The 21,458-nt window shown below is 47.7% G+C and overlaps 2 protein-coding genes across 3 annotated transcripts in view; one reads left to right on the forward strand and one right to left on the reverse strand.

The window, feature by feature from the left end:
* Positions 1–468: 468 nt before the first annotated feature.
* Positions 469–8,173, reverse strand: RBP4 (retinol binding protein 4). Of its 2 annotated transcripts, none has more exons than XM_045854242.1 (6): positions 8,020–8,173; positions 7,776–7,904; positions 7,524–7,660; positions 7,264–7,370; positions 2,195–2,407; positions 469–772 (listed from the first exon to the last, which is right to left on the reverse strand). In XM_045854242.1, the coding sequence occupies exons 2-6, from the start codon at positions 7,884–7,886 to the stop codon at positions 735–737; spliced, it is 606 nt and encodes a 201-aa protein (XP_045710198.1). In that variant the 5' UTR covers positions 7,887–7,904; positions 8,020–8,173; the 3' UTR covers positions 469–734. The 2 variants fall into 2 exon arrangements, with proteins under 2 accessions (XP_045710198.1, XP_045710199.1); XM_045854243.1 differs by having other exon boundaries at positions 8,041–8,156.
* Positions 8,174–15,692: 7,519 nt separating this feature from the next.
* The window catches only part of PDE6C (phosphodiesterase 6C), a 39,554-nt gene continuing 33,788 nt past the window's right edge, over positions 15,693–21,458 (forward strand). Inside the window, 1 exon segment of the mRNA XM_045854275.1 lies at positions 15,693–16,187. Within this exon segment, the coding sequence (XP_045710231.1) occupies positions 15,693–16,187 (495 nt within the window).

Genomic DNA, 21,458 nt, shown 5'->3' on the forward strand with positions numbered 1-21,458 from the left:
GCTCTCCTTCAACGTTTGGCCACATCTGAAATAAGAAGTGAATTAAGTGCTGGAAAGAATGAAGGGCTCAGGCGGGAATGGGGGGTGCTGTGTACCAGAGCGGACCCAGACCCACACCTCTCAGTGGCAGGTGGGCGAGCCAGCGGCCATCCTTCCCCCTTCACTGGCCTGGCCCAGCCTACACTCGCTCACCTACTGGTTTAGCCGTGGTGCCGCCTCGTCCAGGCTGGCAGTTAAGCCTTCCTGGGTTGATGGGAACACCCTTTTCAGGAAGTTGGGAGACTCCAGAGTCGTTCCTGGAGATTAGGCCAAAGGTCATAAAGAACCAGGGAGGGAAGAACACCTCCCGGGATATAAAAGTGCATCTTACACTAGTCTGCAGGACTTCTTGCTCTCTCTCTCTCTCTCTCTCTCTCTCTCTCTCTCTCTCACACACACACACATGAACACAAATGAAAACCCAAATCATAGGAAACAGGAGACTATATTTTAATGAATCCAAGTCTGGAATCCTAAGCCTCAAATGATTCCTTAGAAAACACCAATAAAAACATACATCCAGCTGAGTGCAAACTGATTCACTTATTCCCACATATATTTTCGGGTGTACTGAAGGTTTTATGTTTCCTGAGGGAAAGGGGAGGAGAGATGGCCAAACTAAACTAAGATAAATAGAGTTGAAGGCTGAGTGAGAACGGGAAGTTTCCAAATGAAACTTGACATCCTCCATGTTGCTACAAAAGGTTTGCTTCTGATTTGCCATCACAGTAACCTGGAACAGAAGACAAAGGCATTAGTGACTGAAAGAGGGGCCCAGTGTTCCATGTACATTACAAATGACATGGCGGCCTCAGGGCTCAGCTTATTCTAGCGCTTCTTGTGTGGTTACACAGCCGGAGGGGCTGTAATTCATAAACATCCTCCAGGCTGTTTCTGCGACCCTCTGACTTTCTCTGGGGGCAGTGGGGTCTGCTGTGTGAAATAGCGTTCTTTCTATTTGTCTTAAATTTCTCTCACTGCATTTCAAAGGGTTGGGGGTGCATCTGCCTAGTTCAGAAAATGGGCCTGACCTCAGCCGCTCCTTAAGTTGTTTTATGGAACGCTCACCGTGTCCTGTGCCACGTTTCACGAGACGGTGCCACAGGGGGCTTCAGCATCACACGCAAACACAACAGCAACAACAACCTCAGTTTGCATCCAACTCGGCTACTTACTGGGGCAACTTTTGTAATGTTTCTCAGCCTCTGTTTTCTCATCGGGTAGATGAGAATGCGGATAGTAAGAGTATCTATTTCATAAGGGGTCTCCGAGGATTAAACGAGATATAGGCAAAGGGTCTGGCTTGGAGTCTGGCTGTGGTGAAATCCTTTCCTCACCCTTCATTTGGGCTGCCACTTCAGGGTGAAACATTCAAACCTGATTTATGTTTTTGGTCTGGGCTCATATCTGCTTGGTGTAGCTTTGCTCAGCTAGTTAGAGGACCAACAAGAAAGTTCAGTGTTGTTCTCTTTGCCTACATTTTAGCACTGACGTGTTCGGATTTTGAAACCCAGTTTCCCGGGGGAGTGAGTGTCAATTCAAGTAGACAGCACACTTTATCTCCAGAACGTTCCTGATTTTTAAATCAAGATCAGATGGGGGTAGTATCTGTATAAAGACCCAATGATCAGTCCAGGGACTTGCAAAACATGGGAGGCAAATCAGCCAGTCAATTTGGTTTGATGTCTACAGAAGGAGCATTTGCCGAAATCATTGCTCTTACGGACATGACTTTGTTAAAAACCCCATCTCTAAGTTTTCACTCGTCACTGGGGCTGCTGAACCCCAAACAATGTTAATTCAATCAAAACAGTTTGGGGGGGCAGTGTAGCCAGGGGTAAAATCATGTGACTACAGTCTAGGCCGGATTGGCAGGAAAAAAGGAGTGTCCCCTGCAGTTTTATTTCAAGTGCCAGGGTTTGGGGGAAAGGCCTTTGCCCACTCCTTCTGCATCAGCCCCATGATGAGGCCACTGAAAAATCTGGTCGAGAAGAATCCAGACTTGGGCTTGGAGGGGCTCCCAGGGTTCCCTGTTCTCTTGTGCATGCAGATGAAACACATCTTTCTGACGGGTGGCCCCAAACTCACTGCCCACCAACACCTCAGGGAGAGCAGGCTGCCACCCCGCCTCCCACCCGCCTGCCCATCCACTTACCATTGTGCGTAATCAGCCTGTACTGCCGGGCCAGGCACAGCTCCTCCTGCCTCCGCCTCACGATTCTCTGCACTTCTGGAGGCAGGCCGTGGGGGTTTCGGGCAAAGATGAAGGAGTAGCTATCGGCACAGGTGCCGTCGAGGTTCAGGAGGCGGCAGGAGTACTGCACAGCATAGGTGTCATAGTCTGTGTCGATGATCCAGTGGTCATCGTCTGCAAACCGGAAAGCCAGAGCGGAGGCCTTCCCTCAGCCAGCGCAGCCGGCAGGGAGACCCACCACCCCTGAGGAGCCCACGACTTCCTGAACCTGGCTTCACTTTGTCGGGAGTGGGAGACCGCAGGGAACTCAGACAGCTTTTATAGAACTGGGAAACTGAGAAAGGATTTTGTTTTCCTTTACAGAAAAATGTTCCAGAGTGGGGGGAACCTCATTCACTTCAATGACTCTCTCTCTCACCCTGATGATAAATGTGATAGCATCTTTTTAAAGAACAATTGAGAATGTCAGCCAGAATAGGTCTTTCTGTTGTGTCTTCTCCATTGATCCTCCAAGAAGATCTGCGCCTTTGTGGCTGATGTCTGACAACCACCCACTTGTGTTGTCCCCAACAATCAAGATGTGTCTCTTGAGATGCTCTGCATCAGCTAGTGCCCAGTCATCTTGGCAGCCGTGCTGCCCTCCCGCCTCAGTCCACCACCGGAGGACGCCCCTCCGAGGGTCTGGTTCACAGCTTTCCCAGCTCCACCCTAGCTCCCGTTTAGTGACCCTGCCCACATCTTCCAGCTAGCAAAAAAAAGTAGTTTGTGCTTTGGGGGCACTAGATGCCTACCACCTGTTACCAGAAATTCCTTTTTAGGGCTTGTACTCATCAGGCCTCCCCAACAGAAGCAGAGTTGAGCCTCTGAACATTTTACATTATGTGTATCCCTAAGACTGGGATGTAAGCCATGAAAAATAAGCATAAACAAAGGTGGGGGAAACGACAACTCAGGCAGGACAAGAAATAAGGACGTAGGTGCAGGCTCCGCCATGGAGAAACAACAGTGCTCAGGTTTATCCAAATACCTTGCACTTGGTAAAAAGTGCCACGTCTCTACCTAATTTAACATTCTCATTGACAAACAAGCACGAATAGGGCTTTCTGAGCACTTTATCACGTCAGCCACTGTACAGACGCTTCCCACGTCTTCTCAGTTACTTACTCCTCACGGGCCCCCGGAGCGCACTCTGTTGTTTCACAGATGAGGAACGTGAGGCACAGGGAAACCGAGTAGCTCACCCAGGATGCCAAAGAGCAGGGCAGAACTGGGACGCAATCTGGCTCTGGAGCCCGCTTGCATAAACTCTACACCACGTTGTCGCCAGGCAGTAAGTAAATTGGAGGCACAGGGAACAAGACACAAAAAGGCTTTGCATCTCCCTCTCACGCCCAGGTCCACAAGCAAGTGCTGGTTCTGCCCTATGTCACGCTCCACACTGGAGGAACGCAGAGGTCCTGGATTCCCCAGCCTCAGAGAGTGTGAGGGAGGTCGCTAACGCTCGCCCTCAGTCAGCTCTGGCCATGCCTGTTGGCTCTGAGAATCCCTGCAGTGCCCCCCTCCTCCCGGCCCCGAACAGGGGTTCAGAACAAACCCAGGCCTTGCGGGAGTGCTGCACAGGAGGGAGTGGTGGAGGCCCCTCTTCAGTTCACCCCAGGCCCCCCAGGAAGAACGAGCCACACTGGCACCTCTAAGGACCCACGGAGAGCATCAGAGGTCAGGCGAGGGTGCCCAGACACCCCCTGGGCACTCAGTGGCTGCTCAGTGGTGGCCATGCAGTTATTCAGCGGGAGGGCCAGGCACAGAAGCCAAGGGGCCCCCTGCTGGGCCCCACCCCAACCGCCAGTTCCCCTCACAGGCTTCTGGGCAGAGTCTTCCTTCTCTCGGAAATGAAGCCATTTCTTCACTGGTTATGGGGCTCACTGTGTCTGTCCATCACGGGCGCCCCAGCAGCCTACCCCTCAGACACGAAAGCACTCTGCTTTGAAATGTGACCCCGATTCATGATCCAGGAGGCTGTTAGCTCAGCAAATCTACAGCTTAATTTTTTCCCTCAGAGTTGTTGCCAGATGTGAATTCTAACATAGTAACTAAGTAACTTTCAAAGGTCAGTTTCAGGCAAATTGACTACTGTTCTTGATTTTTTAGAAAGGCTGAAATTGGGCCCTGGCTGGTGTGGATTAGTGGACTGGGCACCAGTCTGAGAACCACAGGGTCGCTGGTTCAATTCCCCATGCAGGCACATGCCTGGGTTGGGGGTGTGTGAGAGGCAAGCGATTGATTTTTTTCTCTCCCTCCCTTACCCTCTCTCAAAAACTAAATAAATAAAATCTTAAAAAAAAAGGTCTAAGTTGGTTTGGTGTTACCTCCAGGCTCTTTTTGGCTAAATAATGCAGAGATGAAGAATTTAAATTGTAACAACCTTTTAAATTATACCAATTTTTACCCTATTCTCCCTCCTAAAACAAGAGATGAGCTGTCAGCCCTGCTAGAAAGAATGAGCTCAGGCTTCCAACCTCCTCACTGCCAGCGGCTGCGGGGGGGTCCCTCTGGAGAGTCAGACAGCCCAAACATTCCGGGTGGCAGCTGTCTGCACACAGCGGAGCTCGGGAGACTGGAGACAGTGGCCATCTGGCTGCTACCATCCCTGGAAGTGGGGTTACACGGCCACTGTGCCTACACCGCACCCACACAGACTGCTTTAGTGGTTTTGATTACCAGTCTAAACACCAAACCAAAACAAAACAAAAAAACACCCCCCACCAAAACCCCACTCAGAGGGAGCCAACTCTGGCTCACTGTGTCGTCCTGGAACACGCCCCTTCGGTTCCCCCCACCTGTGTCCTCCAGTCACCTAAAGTGATGAGAAGCTCCCTGCAGTTCCCAGGTCTAACTGCCCAGATGAGCCAGCCAGATGGCGTGTGATGCTAGTTCTGCTAATCACCTGAAAAACCCGGCAGGCCCTGTCAAAGGGATTAGCTGTGTGCCCTACCCACGCTAGTCACTTCTCTAATGTGGGCCTTCTCTAATTTCTTCATTGGTAAAATGAGAGACTTGAACCTGATGCTCTTCGCAGCTCCTATCATCCCAGACCCAGACTATGAAGCTATTATTCCATGACTGGGGAGAGAACTACGCAGCAACAATATCATACACTCAGAAAGAACTCACATCTCAGGCACTAAGGGCTTGTGGCGTGTTAACTCATTGCCTCCTCCCAACACAACTCCACAAGGCAGGTGCTATGGCCGCCTCCTTTTACAGGTGAGGAAACTGAGGCACAGAGGAGATGAGGAGCATGTCCAAGGTCCCACAGGTAGTGGGTCAATTTAGGATTTGACCTCGAGCAGTCAAACTTTAACGCTGCATGCTTAACCACTACACTGCACAGCTTCTCTGAAACACAACCTAAGCAGGAATTTATCCTCACGCCTTCCGTATCGATCTCAGTATCACAGCAATCACTTTCAATGCTTCAATACTCTCTTGCTCTCCAGGTGAAAGCCTAGATGGAAACTCAGTCTACACGAGGTAAAGGCAGAACTAATCTGGTTTGTTTAGGGGAGGAGGAGGCAAAAGGCAAAAGACAAGAGGCAAAGCCCGACCTGTTCCCGGGGCCTTCTCTACCCTCCCCAATGCAGCACCAACAGAGTCCTAGTCCTTCGAGGTGTGCATCTTAAAATGCCACAGAGCATTATGTGTTTGTGCTTTCTAAAAATTAGTCATCTTGTACCCCCAGTATAGATTTTTATAATCCATTATTAGAAAAGTACACATTTTATGCTAATTGATTCACTTGAAGTTTTGCTGCATTGCTTGTAAGTAACTTTATTACTTCTAAGGATAAAAGCTTTTTACCCCTTGTAAGATAACATCTGCATCTGTACTGTGTCAATTAGTGATGACAATGCAATTTGATGGGAAAAAAATGCAATTTCATCTAACACACAGCTTTAGAGAAAGTCAAGGTATGTGTGCGGAATGATGGTCACATAAAGAACGCTTCTGTCCTGGATCACCAGCTAAGAGAGTCCTCCCAGGCAGTCCCCTGTGGCCCACTCCACAGGAGAGCTCAGACTGTACTTGGTAAAAGTTGGTCTGTGTTAGGAATCCCTGCTGTTCAGGGCCACCTGGAAGCCCTGGCTCTGACACTGATTCTCACAGACATACGGTAGGACCGTGGGCATACATTCTTTAGAGAGCACTACATTCTTTCGGCCTTAGTTTATTCATCTGGTCATTGAACCCCCTTTGTAGGGTTAACTATCTCTAAGATCCCATGATCCTGACCCCGCCCCCCCTCCCCGCACCACAGCTTGCATAATTCTCTAGGTACCAAGTAGGCTCCAGACTTGAAATTTAAGAGAAATGGGGGGAAAATAGAAAAGCATACAAATGTGTTCTCATGGTTCAGCTAAGTTTTAGGATGCTCTTCTGAGAGTCTTCAATACTCTCCCTCCCCCATCTGAGTTTCAGTGCTTAGAAGGAAGGGAAGAGGTCACTGCCACCAAGGGCACTCTGCCTGGCTCAGAATCTCAGCATCAGCAGGCAGGGCACCAGGCGGCAGTGGGTCAGCCCTATGCATCAGGCTCCCTGCATCCTTAGATGAGGGTCTCCCAGCCTCTGGTGGGGTCCCAAGTAGTCAAGCTGTGTCAGGGACTCAGCCCAGAGAGATAGAGGAAATGCAAAGCCTGGTGGAGTGGTGATGTGGGCTGGCTCTTGGGGAGGTGGGAGCTTGGAGAAGGTGGCACATCCTGCCACAGTGCGGTGGCAGGACAGGAAAATGGCAGGGAGAGGTCACCTGATAAGCCCAAAGGTCCTTTGAGCTTGGGCCAGGTTTGAGCTGGCGGGTGGGGGAGGTGACAAGGGGGATTAACTACACCCAATCTCATGCCCCTAACCTAAGGCAGTGCAGAGGGTTCCTGCCACTTACAGACCCTTTTCTTCCAAGGGCAGCACCGGAGAAGAAACCCATAAAGCCATTTTATGGGTTTCACCCCCAAGACAGTCCCACTGAGCTGCTTACTCACTTCCTCTCTGGAGAAAGGACGCTACACCCCAGTACTTCATCTTGAACTTGGCAGGGTCCTCGGTGTCTGTGAAAGTGCCCACCATGTCGGCGCACACTTCCCAGTTGCTGCAAAAGCCAAGGGGATCCTGAGCCAGGCCGGGCAGAAGGCTTCCTCCCTCCATCCCTCCCTGGTGCTCCCTTCCCTCCCCGGTCAGGGTTGGGCTCTCAGCTTGGGGGACCCTGGAGCGCAGAGAGCTCTGCCTCCCAGAGGCCACTGACTTCAAAAGACGGACTCGGCCCTTGGCTGTGGCGCTCATCTGGCCGTTCTCGTCCACGGAGAACTCGGCGATGATGTTGTCCTGCAGAAAGAGGCCCTCGGGGTCCTTCTTGGCCATGGCGTACCAGGTCCCGGAGAACTGCGAAAGAGATGAGAGCAGGTTTGGTGTCTGCAGGGCACGGCGGACCGCGGGGCTGGGGGAACGCCGGGAGGCTGGGGGGTGGGGTGACCGGGGCGGCCGCGAGGATACCTACTCGAGCCTTGTCGAAGTTCTCCTTTACTCGGAAGCTGCTCACCCGGCAGTCGCGCTCCGCCCGAGCGCTGCCCAGTGCAGCCAGCAGCACCAGCGCCCACACCCACTCCATCTCGCCCAGGAATCCGCCCTGTGGGAAACGCGCGCCGTGAGTGCCGGGCAGCGGAGCCACCCGGCCCGCTACGGCCGGGCCTCGCCACCCGGATCGCGAGTCCCCCGCAGGTCCTCCCCCGGGTGCTGCTCACCACCCGGAGACGCACGCAGACCTGACCGGAGCGACCGAGCGCGCAGGGAGCCAGGAAGGCGAGCGCGCCGCGGGTGCTACTTGGCCGCTTTATAGCTCCGGGGGGAGGGGGTCGCGCTGTTGCAACCGTGCCGAGTGAAAGGCACGGGGGGAGGCGCGGGGGCCGGCGGGCCAGCACTTGCATAACTCGCCCTGACTCACCGGCGCCCGCACTCAGGGAGAGTCCCTTTGGCCAGAGACTCTCCTCCAGTGTCGCCCGGAGTTTGGTGGAGCCGCCGCGCAGGGTGGCCTCGACAGGGCCCAAACTCTCCATCGGAGATGAGCCGCGGGAACAAGCCCTGGCCTAGTTACCCAGCACTCGTGCCAGCGGCCGTGGCTGAGGCCTGCGGTGGCCTCGGGGCCCAGTTGCTCTGGCCGGGGGCCCTGGCGGGAAAACTGGGGCCTCCCAGAGCGAGAGGACCTACGGTGATGCTGCCTGGTGCGTCAGAGCCCGGGCCTCGGCCGTGCCAAATTGGCCCCTCTGCCCTGTGAGGGCCAATTGCGAAGGGGTTTGGGAATATTTCTGCCAAGTAGTTTTTCATTTTATAAAGGATGTATTTTACTCCCTTTTGGGAGAGCTGTGGTGCCCCCTGGGTCAATATTTGTTCTTTAGTTTCAACATCTTTAGGAGCATTAAAACCCTCCCTGTTAAATATTCTCCAGAAACGCAACACTGGTCAGGACAGGAAATATTTTAGCGACCTCGGTGGTCACCTACTTTATGGTGCTTCACTCAAACCATTTTGAAACTCACCTACCACTTGTTTATGATACGGTTTGATTTCAAAACCATGGTAGAATTTTGGTTTGTTTTCAAAACAGCTAAGGTGATTTGGCTGAGGAGTGGACAAGACAGAGGTAAACAAAACTCCAGACAAATGTCAATGGTCAAGTAAGTCACAAGCTGTGGCTAATGTCATTTTGCTTGTGTGGTGGCACATTGAACGGCCCTTTTTTTTTCTTTCCACTCAGAGGTAAAGAGTTCTCCTGATATGATCAAAGCAGCCGGAAGATGCAACTTTTGACTGAATGAGAATTTATGATATGACAAAGAAACATTTTTTGTAACATTCCTTCCATACAGTGTCAGTTGTATATCCAAGATGAATTTCAGTTGTGTCTCCATGGCCCAAACTGGAAAGAACTGAGATGATTTTGGATCATTTTGTTGACACAGACCGAGAGAGGGTGAGGGAAGAGAAGGCTGGCTGCCGAACACAGAAAGACGGAGTTGATGGTTCTCCCGTCAGCTCTTGCTCGGTTAAAGCATTGGGGTTACTATTTATTTTTAAGATGTCAATTCATTTATTTTTAGAGAGAGAGGGGAATGGAGGGAGAAAGAGAGAGAGAGAGAGAGAAACATCAGCATGAGAGAGAAACATTGATGGATTGCCTCTCCTATGCTCCCTGACCAAGACCGAACCCACAACCGAACCTGCAACCCAAGCACGTGCCCTGACTGGGAATCAAACCAGTGACCTTTCACTTTGCAGGACAACGCCCAACCAACTGAGCCACACTGGTCAGGGCCTTTGGGGTTACTTTTGATCCCCCTGAAAAAACATCTGAGCTCTCCCTCACCTTCCTGTTGAAGGAGACCAAAGTTTTACCACCCTGAAGCTGCCTGGCGCACCGATTTTCAGCTGGTTATTAAGATACAAAAGTCTCAGAAAATTACCCTTGACTCCCCCCCACTTTTAAGCTGGAGAGACTGAGGCAGAAAAACCTGCTTCAGGAAGGGAATCTTAGGATTTCACCTTAGCCTAATTGGAATTAAGTATGGTAAACAGGAGGGCTTCAGGCAGGGCTTGCTATTCAGGTGCCCCTGTACCCCGCTGTCTCTGAGTCACCTAGGGGGAGTCTCCTGCCTTGTGTGTTTGCTCGTCCTCAACTACCTATGAAGCACCCCTTTTCACTTTTGAAATCTCAGACCCCTACCCACCCCACCTCCTTTTTCTCCTTTGTCTGAAATGTCATATATACCCAGTGCTGCCTCTCTGTCCTTGGGGTTTTCATGCTTATTTGAATTTCTTGAGTGCATGTATTAAAGTTATGATTTTCTCTTGTTAATCTGTCTCTGTTAATGCGAGTAGTAGCTCAAGGAGAAGTAAGAAGGTGGGAAGAAAGTATTAGTGTTTTTTTAGCCCCCACACGATAACTCTTTGGACACCTACCTACCTGTTCTGCTTCCTTTCCACCTTCCCCTCCACTCTGGCTCTCATCTGAGTCTCCGGTGTCTCAGGAGGGCCAGTGATGATGCGTTTAACTTCCTACTGCCCCAGAGCTGGGAAAGTCCTGTTCCTGGCCAAACTTTAACTAGAAGTTCTTCTAGTTAGGCCAGCTTTATCACAGGATTCAAAATCCCACCAGCTCAGATAAGGTCTGCTCCAGAGCCAGTCCTGCAGGGACCGTACCATGTGTGTGGTCATACCTGTGGTAGTATGTGTGCATCGTAGGTGGGGAAGGACTTTAGGGCATCTCTCAATCTCCTGTCCAATGCTTGGATCCCCTCTGACTTTCTGGAGTAGAGATCTTCGAGGTTCTCCTCCAACACCTGTGAATTGTTGGGGGAGAGATAGTCCAGCTCTCCATCACAGGAGAGCTCCCAGCTGAGCCTGGCTGCCTTTGGACAGCTATTATGCTAGAAAAGTTCCCCTATACCCCTAGCCCTTTCAACCATTTCTCCTAGATCATATTCTGGCAGTCCTTGCGCACACCATCTATTGAATAAACATAGGGGATTTCAATGCATTTTTATAGAGGTTGTTTTTATAGCAACATGTTTTCATTCATTTGTTAGTTTCTTGTTCCTCCTCCTACTCTATCTCTGTCTTGTAATGATAAATTGTGAACGTTGGTGTCCCAAATACCAGCAAAGAAAAACAGTTTGCTTTGGCATTCTCTCTCAAAGTTCTTCATGATTACGCATATGTGAGTACAGGTCAGCCGATGTTTTTAACTTCAGTGCTTTGAAATTTATCTACATAAAATTAAATTTCAAATATGCACGTGTAGATAAAATATCAGTGGGAAAAATTTCACAGTGATTACCCCTGTGTGATAGGCTTAGGGTCCTGTAAAAGCGTGGGGTGTTTTTGTCTCATTTTTGTTTGTTTGATTGGGACCTTTCTGTAGTTTCCAAATTTTCCTACAATGAAAGTGTTTAATCAGAATATAAGACAAATATTCTCTTTGCAGTTTTTTTCTAGATGTAAAATTATATTTTCAATTATATCTTACAAATTGCATACAATATACACAAAATGTCACTTTCTTGCCATACTTCATGGGGAGACAGATCATGCCTCATTCATCTTGTCGTCCACCCCCACCAACTTCTCCATGGGATTTATCAAGAGACCTGCACATAGTAGGTGCTCAATCAGTAGATATTGATTTAATTTGTTGTGTTGAAATTAGTCATTTTAAGTAAGTTTCATAAAATATTTATTTGAAAAAGCCTGGTAAGAGGCCATTCTTTCTAAAATATAATTTCTCAGGATCTAGCCATTGTAGCAGGGCTGGCTAATCATCCTTCTACTGAAATAATTTGTCCTCTTCTTCCATGATGTAGAATTTTGGGGGAGAGGCTGATCTGCCAAAGGGCACCTCCCGAATTCCAGCATCTCTCTAAGACCCCAGGCCTAACTTGTGGTGAATGGAAGGTGGACTAAAGTGCTGTGTGTGACTCGCAGAGAGGGCTCCTGAAAACGTGAGCCTGTCCCATCATCCTGCCTCTCTCTCCTCCTCTGCCCGCTGGTGGAGCCTCCATCAGCCTGGGACCCCACCAGTGATTAACTTGATGCGAATGAGAAATAAACTTGCACTGGAATGAGTTGCTGAGATTTGAGGGTTACCTGCAGTAACAAATTAATGTTACCTTAACTAAAGCATCAGCAAACAAGCCACTAACTCCTAGGAAATATTGAAAAATGTTTTACCATAATTGAAAGAAGTTCTGATGCAAGAAATGTATGTCCTTACCCATTATAAAAGTTAAGCATTTCTATTCAGCTCCCTTTTGTATAAACTGACATTTACATCCACATCTTGACGGAGAGGTCAAGAAAAATGGAACAAGAATAAAAAATGGGTAGTATTTGCCTTCTCACTGCATTTAAAAGATGCCAAAAAAATGGTGGGAAAATGAAAAGACTGCTCAGCCAACATGTTCAGGTACAAAAAGTCAAACTAATTTTTTCAATAAGGTTGCTTTTTTTCCAGCAGTTACAAGGTTGTCGCTGAATTTAATTGATTTAGTTGAAAATCACATGGATCAAGCCCTGGCTGGCATAGCTCAGTGGATTGAGTGCGGGCTGGGAACCAAAGTGTCCCAGGTTCGATTCCCAGTCAGGATACATTCCTGGGTTGCAGGCCATAACCCCCAGCAACTGCACATTGATGTTTCTCTCTCTATCTCTATCTCTATCTCCCTCCCTTCCCTCCCTAAAAATAAATTAAAAAAAAAAGAAAATCACATGGATCCCACCATGAATCATCTCTGAGATACCTGGTCATACCTATCAATTAGACACAGGAAGATACTCTCTCTCTCGAGCAAATGGGCAAGGTAAAAGGGCCCTTTGCACTTATCCGCCAGGATGTGTCTGACATCCCTGCCCTTAGGGGATGCCTTTTGGTGATAAATAGCAGGAAGAATGAAGAATTTTGCTAAGGCGAAGCTGAAGAATGGGTCTAATATGATCTGGAAGGTACCCAGTTCAGGATATTGTTGGTTTTGTGTGTTTCAACCTTGTGCATAGTTTTGGCTATTTTATAAGCATTACTACCACTAGAAATAGTTAACTTCAGTGGAAAATTTTTAGTAGTATTGGAATTAAATATTATGTGTGTTCATTAATATAGCATACTACTGAAGAACATAAACTTATTAAACAGAAAGTTTAAGGAAGTTAAACCATTCTTTAGTATACCTGTAGATTTTTAAAAAGTGTTCCTGGGATTTTTATTTAATTCTTGTATTAGTGTTTGACATTTTATATATCTGTCTAGATTTTAAACTCCTTAAAGGGAAGGTCTTTGCATATTCCTCTGTAAGCAGCTAATAGGATGTGTTGTACCCCTCAGGGGTGCACTTTTTGGTTTAATCCTATTTAAACTGATAGGTTTGGGGTAGGTCACTATCACTTTACTAGCTGTGTGACCTTGAGCAAGCTATTTATATTTCTCTGTGCTTCAATTTCTTAGCAGTAAAATACAGGTAATAATAGCACCTACGTCATGAGGTTATTGTAAGAATTAAACAACATAATACATGTTAGGGTCCTAGAAGAGTCCCTGGCACAGATTACATATTATAATGTTAGCTATTCTTATGAGCACTTTTTCATTGTCATTACCCTGTCTGCGGCTTATATTTCTAAAATTTAAAATACCCAGTAAATGAAATGGAGTTTTCATATCAACTTAGTTATTATCTCAGATATGCTTTATCAAAACAAATGATTGTTAATGTCTATAACATCTAGGATATTGACCTTTCCCCTCATTTCCCCTACAAGTTAATGTTCTGTTTTTATAAAATCTATGTTTAAATCAACTAGAAATGCTGACATAAAAGTTAAATAGTGATCTTTAACAAAATCAACAATTATTTTACAGTGTCAAAAATTCATTCTAAGTGATCTGTTTGGTAATTTTATATATATTTAATTATATCTTATATAAATTACAATTATATTTATATATAAGTATTATATATAATCATATATCATAAACACACATAATATATATAATATATCATATAACATATGATATATACTATATATATAATTAAATATATTTAATTTTGTCTTTTCAGTGCTTGGGACTGACCAGCCAATAAGAGACACAGAAGTCTTGTCAGCACGGGCTAGAGACGGCAAGGACTACCCCAAACAAAAGGAACAGTGGCCACGATGGATGGGATTCAGTCGAGGACTGGGGGGGCGGGGGCGGGGGGGGGGGCCAGCAGGGGGAGGGTACCTGTGTATGCGCTAAAAGGCAGCTTTCCAGTATTTTCCTTTAAAACAATCTTTGTCTTCGTAAAACGTTCTTCAGTGCTCAAAGTAGTCACCAGCGAGCCCGCTTTCTGGCTTCTCTTTCCAGCTGATCGATTGCCCGCCCCATCAACTGTTGCCTGGAGTTGTGCCTCACGCTTGTCCCTTTCTTTTTCATTCCCAAGCAGCCTTACCTCTAATCTATGAAAATGGTCTTGAAAACTTTGTTTATGAATGGATTTCTATAGGACAGTGGATCTCTTTTATTTGTTTTCTAATAAGACTATTATCACTATAAACAGGCGAAGCTTTAAGTTTGGAGAAATATGTGAAACCCATAAGGCTGCAGTTTTGAAGTGAACTTAAATGTGGGAAAAGCAGTAACTTTCAGAGTCACTATAACATGTTATGTGTGTTTCCATGCAAAGAGTTGTTGTATAGTTTGTAGCTTTATAGAAATGTTTATAGATCTTGACTAAGGTTGAAATCAGCATTTAAATGTTTAAGGAAATTAGTTTATGAAATGTGTAGTTTGACTTATGAGTTGCATAATAGTGTTTAAATATTTGGGAAAATGTGCTTAATCAATGTAAAAGCTTAATAAATTGAACATTAAACAAAACTAAGTAGTGGTAAGTGTGCTTTCCAGGCCAGAAGTCCCTGAGACATTACAGATCCTAGCAACAGACAAGACAGGTTTTATCCGGTAGATTTAACAGCGGTACTTTGGAGCAAAAATGCATGAGATCTGGCTCTTACTATTGAAAACAAAATCCAAACTAATATGCTTAGCAGAAAAACCCAGTTAGTGGCTGCATGGGTTGCTTTTGGTGACCATGTCTCTTGATAAGGGTTATTATTGATGCTGTGGCTTGATTAGTCCCGGATCACACGCAGGCAAATGTTCTGCCACGTTCACCTCTCTAGTTGCAAGTCCAAGGTTTGTTCCTTTAAAACACTTCTGAGGTCCAGCTTTCTGAAGTGAGGAGGATTGAGAAGTGAGGGGTTTAGAGAAAAAGTAGGCCATGCAACCTGGATGATCAAAGGACTTTTAAGAAAAAGACAAATTAATATTCCATTTTATGTTGTGTTGATGTTAAACCCTTCCATCTCCCCTGGTGTTCATTAAAGCTGCTGTATAAACAGACACATCCAAAGTGTAGGTATTTTCACTTCATATCGCTCTCTTGAAAGAATGATTCAAGTTGTCAATTGATGCTAATGTAATACAATTCATGGATATGTTGGCGGTCCTTTCTAGCTGCAGAATGTGCATCGCTATTTCTGGAACGGTTGCTGCAACTTGCCACTTGCCGGGCTGATCTAAGATGCTCCGAAGGTTCTCTGAGGATTTATAAACTAATAATGCTTAGGGGTTTTGTGTCCTGAAGAACTCTGTAATCCTATGCTTCCCGAATCCCACGCTAAGCCAGGACCTTCTGTCACACCCCAAGAGTACCGAGTTTGAAAGCTCTCGTAAGCAATCATTCTGCTTGACCTTTGGGGTTCCAACAAGGTGCCACTTAGGATCTCCTCAGTAACCTTGACCACGATGTAGTTTCTTCTTGGTCCATTGCCCCAGGTGGTGCCCGGAGGGTCTTCCTTTCGGAACTACAGCAGCAAAGCAAGCCACGCCATGGGTGAAATTAGCCAAGAGGCGGTGGAGAGATACCTGGAGGACCACCCTCGGTTTGCCAAGGAGTACTTCAACAAGAAACTGCAGACGGTGGCGCTGGGTGAAGCTTCCGAGCGCAGGGAGGTGCAGGGCCCGGCCAGTGGGTCCTTCCCGGGGCTGTCGCCGGAGGATGAGGCGGCACTGTGCGTGGAGCTGCTCCAGGCCATGCGGGAGGAGGCGGGCTGCGCAGAAGCGGTGGCGCACAGGGCCCTGCAGAGGCTGGCGCAGCTGCTGCGGGCTGACCGCTGCAGCCTGCTCCTCGGCCGCTCCCGCAACGGCACGCTGGAGGTGGCCTCCAGGCTGCTCAACGTCACTCCGACCTCCAAGTTTGAGGACAGCCTGGTGGTCCCTGACAGAGAAGTTGTGTTTCCCTTGGACATCGGGATAGTAAGTTGGGTTGCTCACACAAAGAGAAAAGATGCCCCCACCCCTTCTCATGTCCCAGATGTGAAGAAGGTAGGTGGAATTACGACAGTGGGGGGAGATGAGGACCTGGCAGCGTCCTGGAGGGACCGTGGGCGGGAGACCTGGGGTCCAGGGGCCATCCTGTGGCGTTGGTTAGGCTCTAACCGGGGCAGCGGGGCAGCGGGGCAGCGGGGAAGAGGAGCACCTAGGTCCAGGGCTGAGAGATTCAGAAAAGGAAAAACTGTAAGTGCCTAGGTCAATCTGAATGCAACTTACACGGGCCAGGCCCAGTCCACACCTCCTCCCTCACGCCTGGCCCACGCTCTGAACAACACCACGAAGCAGGTGCCCGCTGGTGAGAGCCTGAACCGCGCCCCAGGCCTCTCACCCACTGCACTCTCTTCTTTGGGGTGGATTGGCTCATATGTGAATTCTTTCACCTGTAGGCTAAATGTGCAAAAAGAAAAAGGATACCATTGGAAGTTCAGATTTAGATGATTAAAAATGTGACTTCAGGTGGTGATGAAGTGCCGCCGGCTGTCCCAGCCCCCCATACCACAGGTCTATCGAGAATGAATTCCAGTCTGGTGAGTGGGACTTCTGGACCCTCCCGAAAGCCGATAGTGCACAGATGGTTATCTTCTTTTAAAAACAGAACATTGCACTCCTCCTTACCACCACAGTGCGTGTTCATTTTAGGAAAATGACAAAGTACAAATAAAAAGGAGGAAATATGAATCACCCCCAGTCCCTCCACTCAGCAATAACTATAAACAACAGCCTGGAGTTTCTTCTGCCGGGCCTTTTTCTAAGTGTGTCCCATTATTTTGCTTTGCTCTTAAGAAAAGGGGGGAGGTGGATTATGCTGTCACAGAGTTGATGGGAAGCCACCCCTGACTTGCTTTCTGTGCGGAGACTTAATTGCTGGCTTGGGAGGGGGGCGGCTGGAGGGAGGAGGATAATCTCCGGGGCCTCCTGAAGCTGCTTAGAGGAGGAGGAAGGCCTCCGGGATCCGGAAGGCGCAGAGCCGTCAAACATTAGCGACACTCGGCAAACAGCCATCGGGCAGCTCTCAGGTGCAAGGGTTGCCGCTGGGCACGTGGAGTTCACGGTCCTTTTTCATCCCCCCTCCAGGGAATCAAGCTGGTGTCAGGAGGTGTGAGGCCCACCAGTGGTGCCTCTTTGGGTGACTAAACCCAGGTGTGCCCTATGGCAAAGCTGTCTGGACACCACTTAGGAGGCTGTCCCCACACCCCCTGCCGTTTTCTCAGGGAAATATGCTTTTGGCCAGTCTCCAGCTGAGGCCATCTCCAAAGCTCCTAAGGTGTCAAACTTAAGAATGTGACATGCAAGAATTTTTTTCTGAAAGTTTTTTTTAAAAGAGATGGATAAAATGACTTCTACTCTAATAATACTTTATTGATGAACCCAGTTCTCTGTGTGGAGGAGGAAATGATAGAATGGAGCCGGTTAAAAGATCGGGTGGCCTTGGTCTGTGGCTGTCCATGGTGAGCGCCCTGCATGGACAGGGCAATAAATGGAGGGGTGGGGGCATCTTTTCTCTCTGTTCTCCCTTTTCCTGAAGACTCTCGGCTGCTATGGTGGGACAGAAACATATGTGCTGAATACAGACACCCTCCTGAGCTCAGAGGAGAGACAAAGGCTCCATTTCTACTGCTCCTAAGCATTCCCGCCCCCCCCCCCCAAGAGGGGTAATTGTCAACTTTGGATGCACAGTAAAATCAAATTAGGAACGCTTTAAAAACTACTGATATCTGAGACTCTCAAAAGACCAATTACATAGACCCAGGGGTTGGGATGCAGGCACTCACATGTTTGAAAAGCTCCCCAGGTGATTCTAACATGCAGCCAATGTTGAAAACTGCTCATCTCTCGGGTGAGCAGATGTAAGAGGAGGAAGTGAATTTCAAATCAACTGTGGAATACTAGATGGAAATGGCTCCTGGGGCTGTTAGTCCAACTCTTCACTTGGGCAGACGGGAAGTTGGGGTCTCGGGAGCTGCATCCGCCCCTCACGAGTCCGAGGTCTGGCAGGTGAACACAAAGGGCTGAGGAGACTCGAGGCCTCCCTCTGCCCAGTGCTCCTTCCACCCTCTTTAAATCCCGAGTCTCTGCTTTTCTCTCCTTTTTATGTTCTCCTTAATGCTTTTTTTAAATTGTATTTTTCAATTACAGTTGACATTCAGTATTATTTTGTATTAGTGTCACGTGTACAGCATGGTGGTTAGACAACCATGTACTTTACAAAGCAATCTCCGCGATATCCCCAGTACCCCCTGACACCATGCACAGTTATTACGGTGTTATTGACTCCTTTCCCTGTGCCGTACTTTACTTCCTGTGACTGTTTTGTAACTGCCAATCTATACTTCTTAATCCCTTTATTTTTCTGTCACCCAGTCCCCCACCCTCATCCCCTCTGGCAACCATCAGTCTGTTTTCTGCAGGTTCACATTCAGTCACTGTGGCAAAATCTGCAAAGAGAAAGCTGATGAAAACCTATGTTTTAAATGAAGTTTCTATTAATTCTTCACCTTTTCATTGCACTTGGCAATTTTTAAAGATTTTTTTCATTCTTAATCTCACTTGATGCTGGCAAAGACTCTGTGCAGAAGACATATATACTTCTCCACCTTGTCTATGTTAGAATCGTCTCACGGTCAATTAGCCAGGACGTGACAGGTCTGAGACCACAGCCCAGGCCTTAGGAGGCCTTCCTCTTCCACCGCACCGCTGACCATGCACGACTTCTCTCTGGGTGGCAGTGTGGGCACAGGTGAGGGAAGGACTTCTCACACCCAGACCAAAGCAGAACTGGATACTCCGGACCTTGAGGGTCCACAAAAGTTGTAACAAGGAAGCCACGTGGTGCAGGGTGACAGCTTTGGCATCAGACGCACTGGGTGGACATCCAGGTCTGAGACAAGGGGACTGTGTGATGGATTGAGTTTCTGCACCTGAGGAATACAGGTACACAAATGTACAGATGAGATGGACATGAACTACCTGATTCATAAAGATGATAACATCATCTTTATGCCAAAAGGGTTTGGGGGGCTGGTGTGGGTGGACAAAACTGGGTCAATGGTTATTGCCTGTTTTTAAAACAAGTTAAAGGCAGGAAAACTTTGAATAACAAGAAACTGAGAGATAGTCTTTTCAAGTTAATCATTTCTTTTTCTACTGGGGAAGCTGTTGATTAACTATGGATGGGCGGTTCTCGTTCTGACTATGATTTTAAAAAAAAAAGCCATGGAGAAGTCCTAAGTTTTCAATGATTAACAAGACACTTCTAGCTCCCTTTCCTCCCTCCTCTCTCATCCTGCTCTCCTCTCTTTCTGACTCCTGATCACAAAGGATGACGGGATTTAATCGGAATTTAACAATGCTGTGAGCGGGTGAGGGTCCCAGGCCGCCTGCTTTTCTAAACAGTGTTCTCTCTGGTTGCTCTTAGCGGCGCCTTTGAAGAAGGAACATCAAAGGGAGTTTGTACGTTTGAAAAAAAACAGAGTTTACTCAAACAAACTTCAGTAAGGATTGTTTCAGCTAGGGAAAATAAAGGAGAAAGCCTCATTTCGCACCCCTCCCCCCCACAGGCTTTGATGGATGATTTCATCCAGGGCTTTCAGATATGATAATAAGCAAGCATTCTGTTTTCAAACTCATCAACCATTTTCTCAAACCAGCCAAATGAATTTGAGAACATTTTCTCACGTGCAGAGTCTAGAATCCAGTGTTGAAGCAGCAGAGTGAAGCGTTAGCCAGAAGATGCTGACTTCATCCCGTGGTGCGTGCTCCTGGCATTTTGCTTATCCCTTCCGTGCCCGGGATGGCTGCGTAAGTGGGGGTGATCGTGATCTGTAGTGGGTGACAGGTGAGGAGGAAAACAGGATGTGAGCGGGCCTGGGCAAGCAGTGGATTGAGAGAAAGAACCTGATTCTGAGGATGTCCTGGCCTGAGAGCACAGGTGCTACAGGAAGCAGAGAGAAGTAACAGATAAAGTGGTCAGGAAAGAAATGTGACTCTTGGGGGCATGGGGCAGAGTGTTGGCCCCCAGAAGGAAGCGTGGTCCCGGGCAAGGAAGCTGATATCAGCTAAGAGCATCTAATGTCTCAGCGATTAGAAGTGGTTAGAAAAACTAGAACTAGATGCAAAATAGTAATTGTAAAAGAGAACTATTTTTGATCAAGGGAGACCCCCTAAAAGTTTCAGGTTTCTCTCTTCCTCGTATTCTTTGAACACCCACTTTTTGTCAAGACACTTTTCTAAGTGCTCAACTGATACCACGTTATTCTGTCTTCACAGAGGGGATTCTAGATGGTAGATCAGGTCATTATTACCATTTGCAAACCCTTCTTTACCATTATGCGGTGTTGCCTCCTAAATCTATAGTGGTTTGTGCAGTTCCGTGTTAGGGAAGGAAAGGAAAAGACGGGGGCAGGGTGGGGGGCAAAGGCCTCCCTTCGCCTCCCTTAGCATCTCACATTTTCTTTGTGAAGGGTCCCATTTCTAGGGATTCTCCACAGGAGTGATTCACCTACTGAAAGTGCAGATTCCTCAGGAAGACAGACTCCACTTCAGGAGATTAGGATTATGGCTCTGCTGTGAGCTCTGCAGATCTGTGTTTATCTGCAGGAGATTCGGAGGCACAGCTGGGGACAACTGGTCTGCGCTGAGCTGTGGGTTCTATTAACTGGGCACCCTGTGTTCCCTGGTGGAAATTCTGGCCCCTAAGTTATACACCACTGGACTCTCACCTTTTTACTTTGGGAAACTGAATAGAGTCCAGCCTCCAAGGTCTGTGCGGCTCTTAGAAGCACCACCAACATGAGGAAATGAAAATAATACAACTTGGGAAAGCAATACCACATTAATTTTGGCCAATCAGTCTCAGAATTAGGCTGAAAGTTCAGCTCTAACTGAAGAAGCCTCAGGTTCAAAGAGGAGCTAGTAAGGACCCCGGAAGGCTGGGCCTATACCCATGAGGAAGCATTCCTCCAAATTACAGCTAATAAGGTAACAGCCGTCCTTGACCTTCTTCTGAAGCCCTTTTGTTTGTGTACTCCTCCAAACTCATCCCTCTGCTCTTCCTATGGTTAGTGTATGCGAATCAGCTTTGGCATCTGCCACATGAAGTTTGTATCTGGAAAGATCCACTTCCTCTCTCCTAAGGAGAGAAAATACTGTATGAATGAAAGACACTAGCTTGGTAGAACAATAATGACTGGTTAGAATCTGGTGCTGGTAAGAGGGTTGTCCTCTCACTGTGACCAGTGGAAGTAAGAATTCCAACCTTTTGTA

The sequence above is a fragment of the Phyllostomus hastatus genome, unplaced genomic scaffold (genome assembly GCF_019186645.2).
Source record: "Phyllostomus hastatus isolate PE091 unplaced genomic scaffold, TTU_PhHast_1.1 phas_scaffold_1066, whole genome shotgun sequence".
Classification (NCBI taxonomy): domain Eukaryota; kingdom Metazoa; phylum Chordata; class Mammalia; order Chiroptera; family Phyllostomidae; genus Phyllostomus; species Phyllostomus hastatus.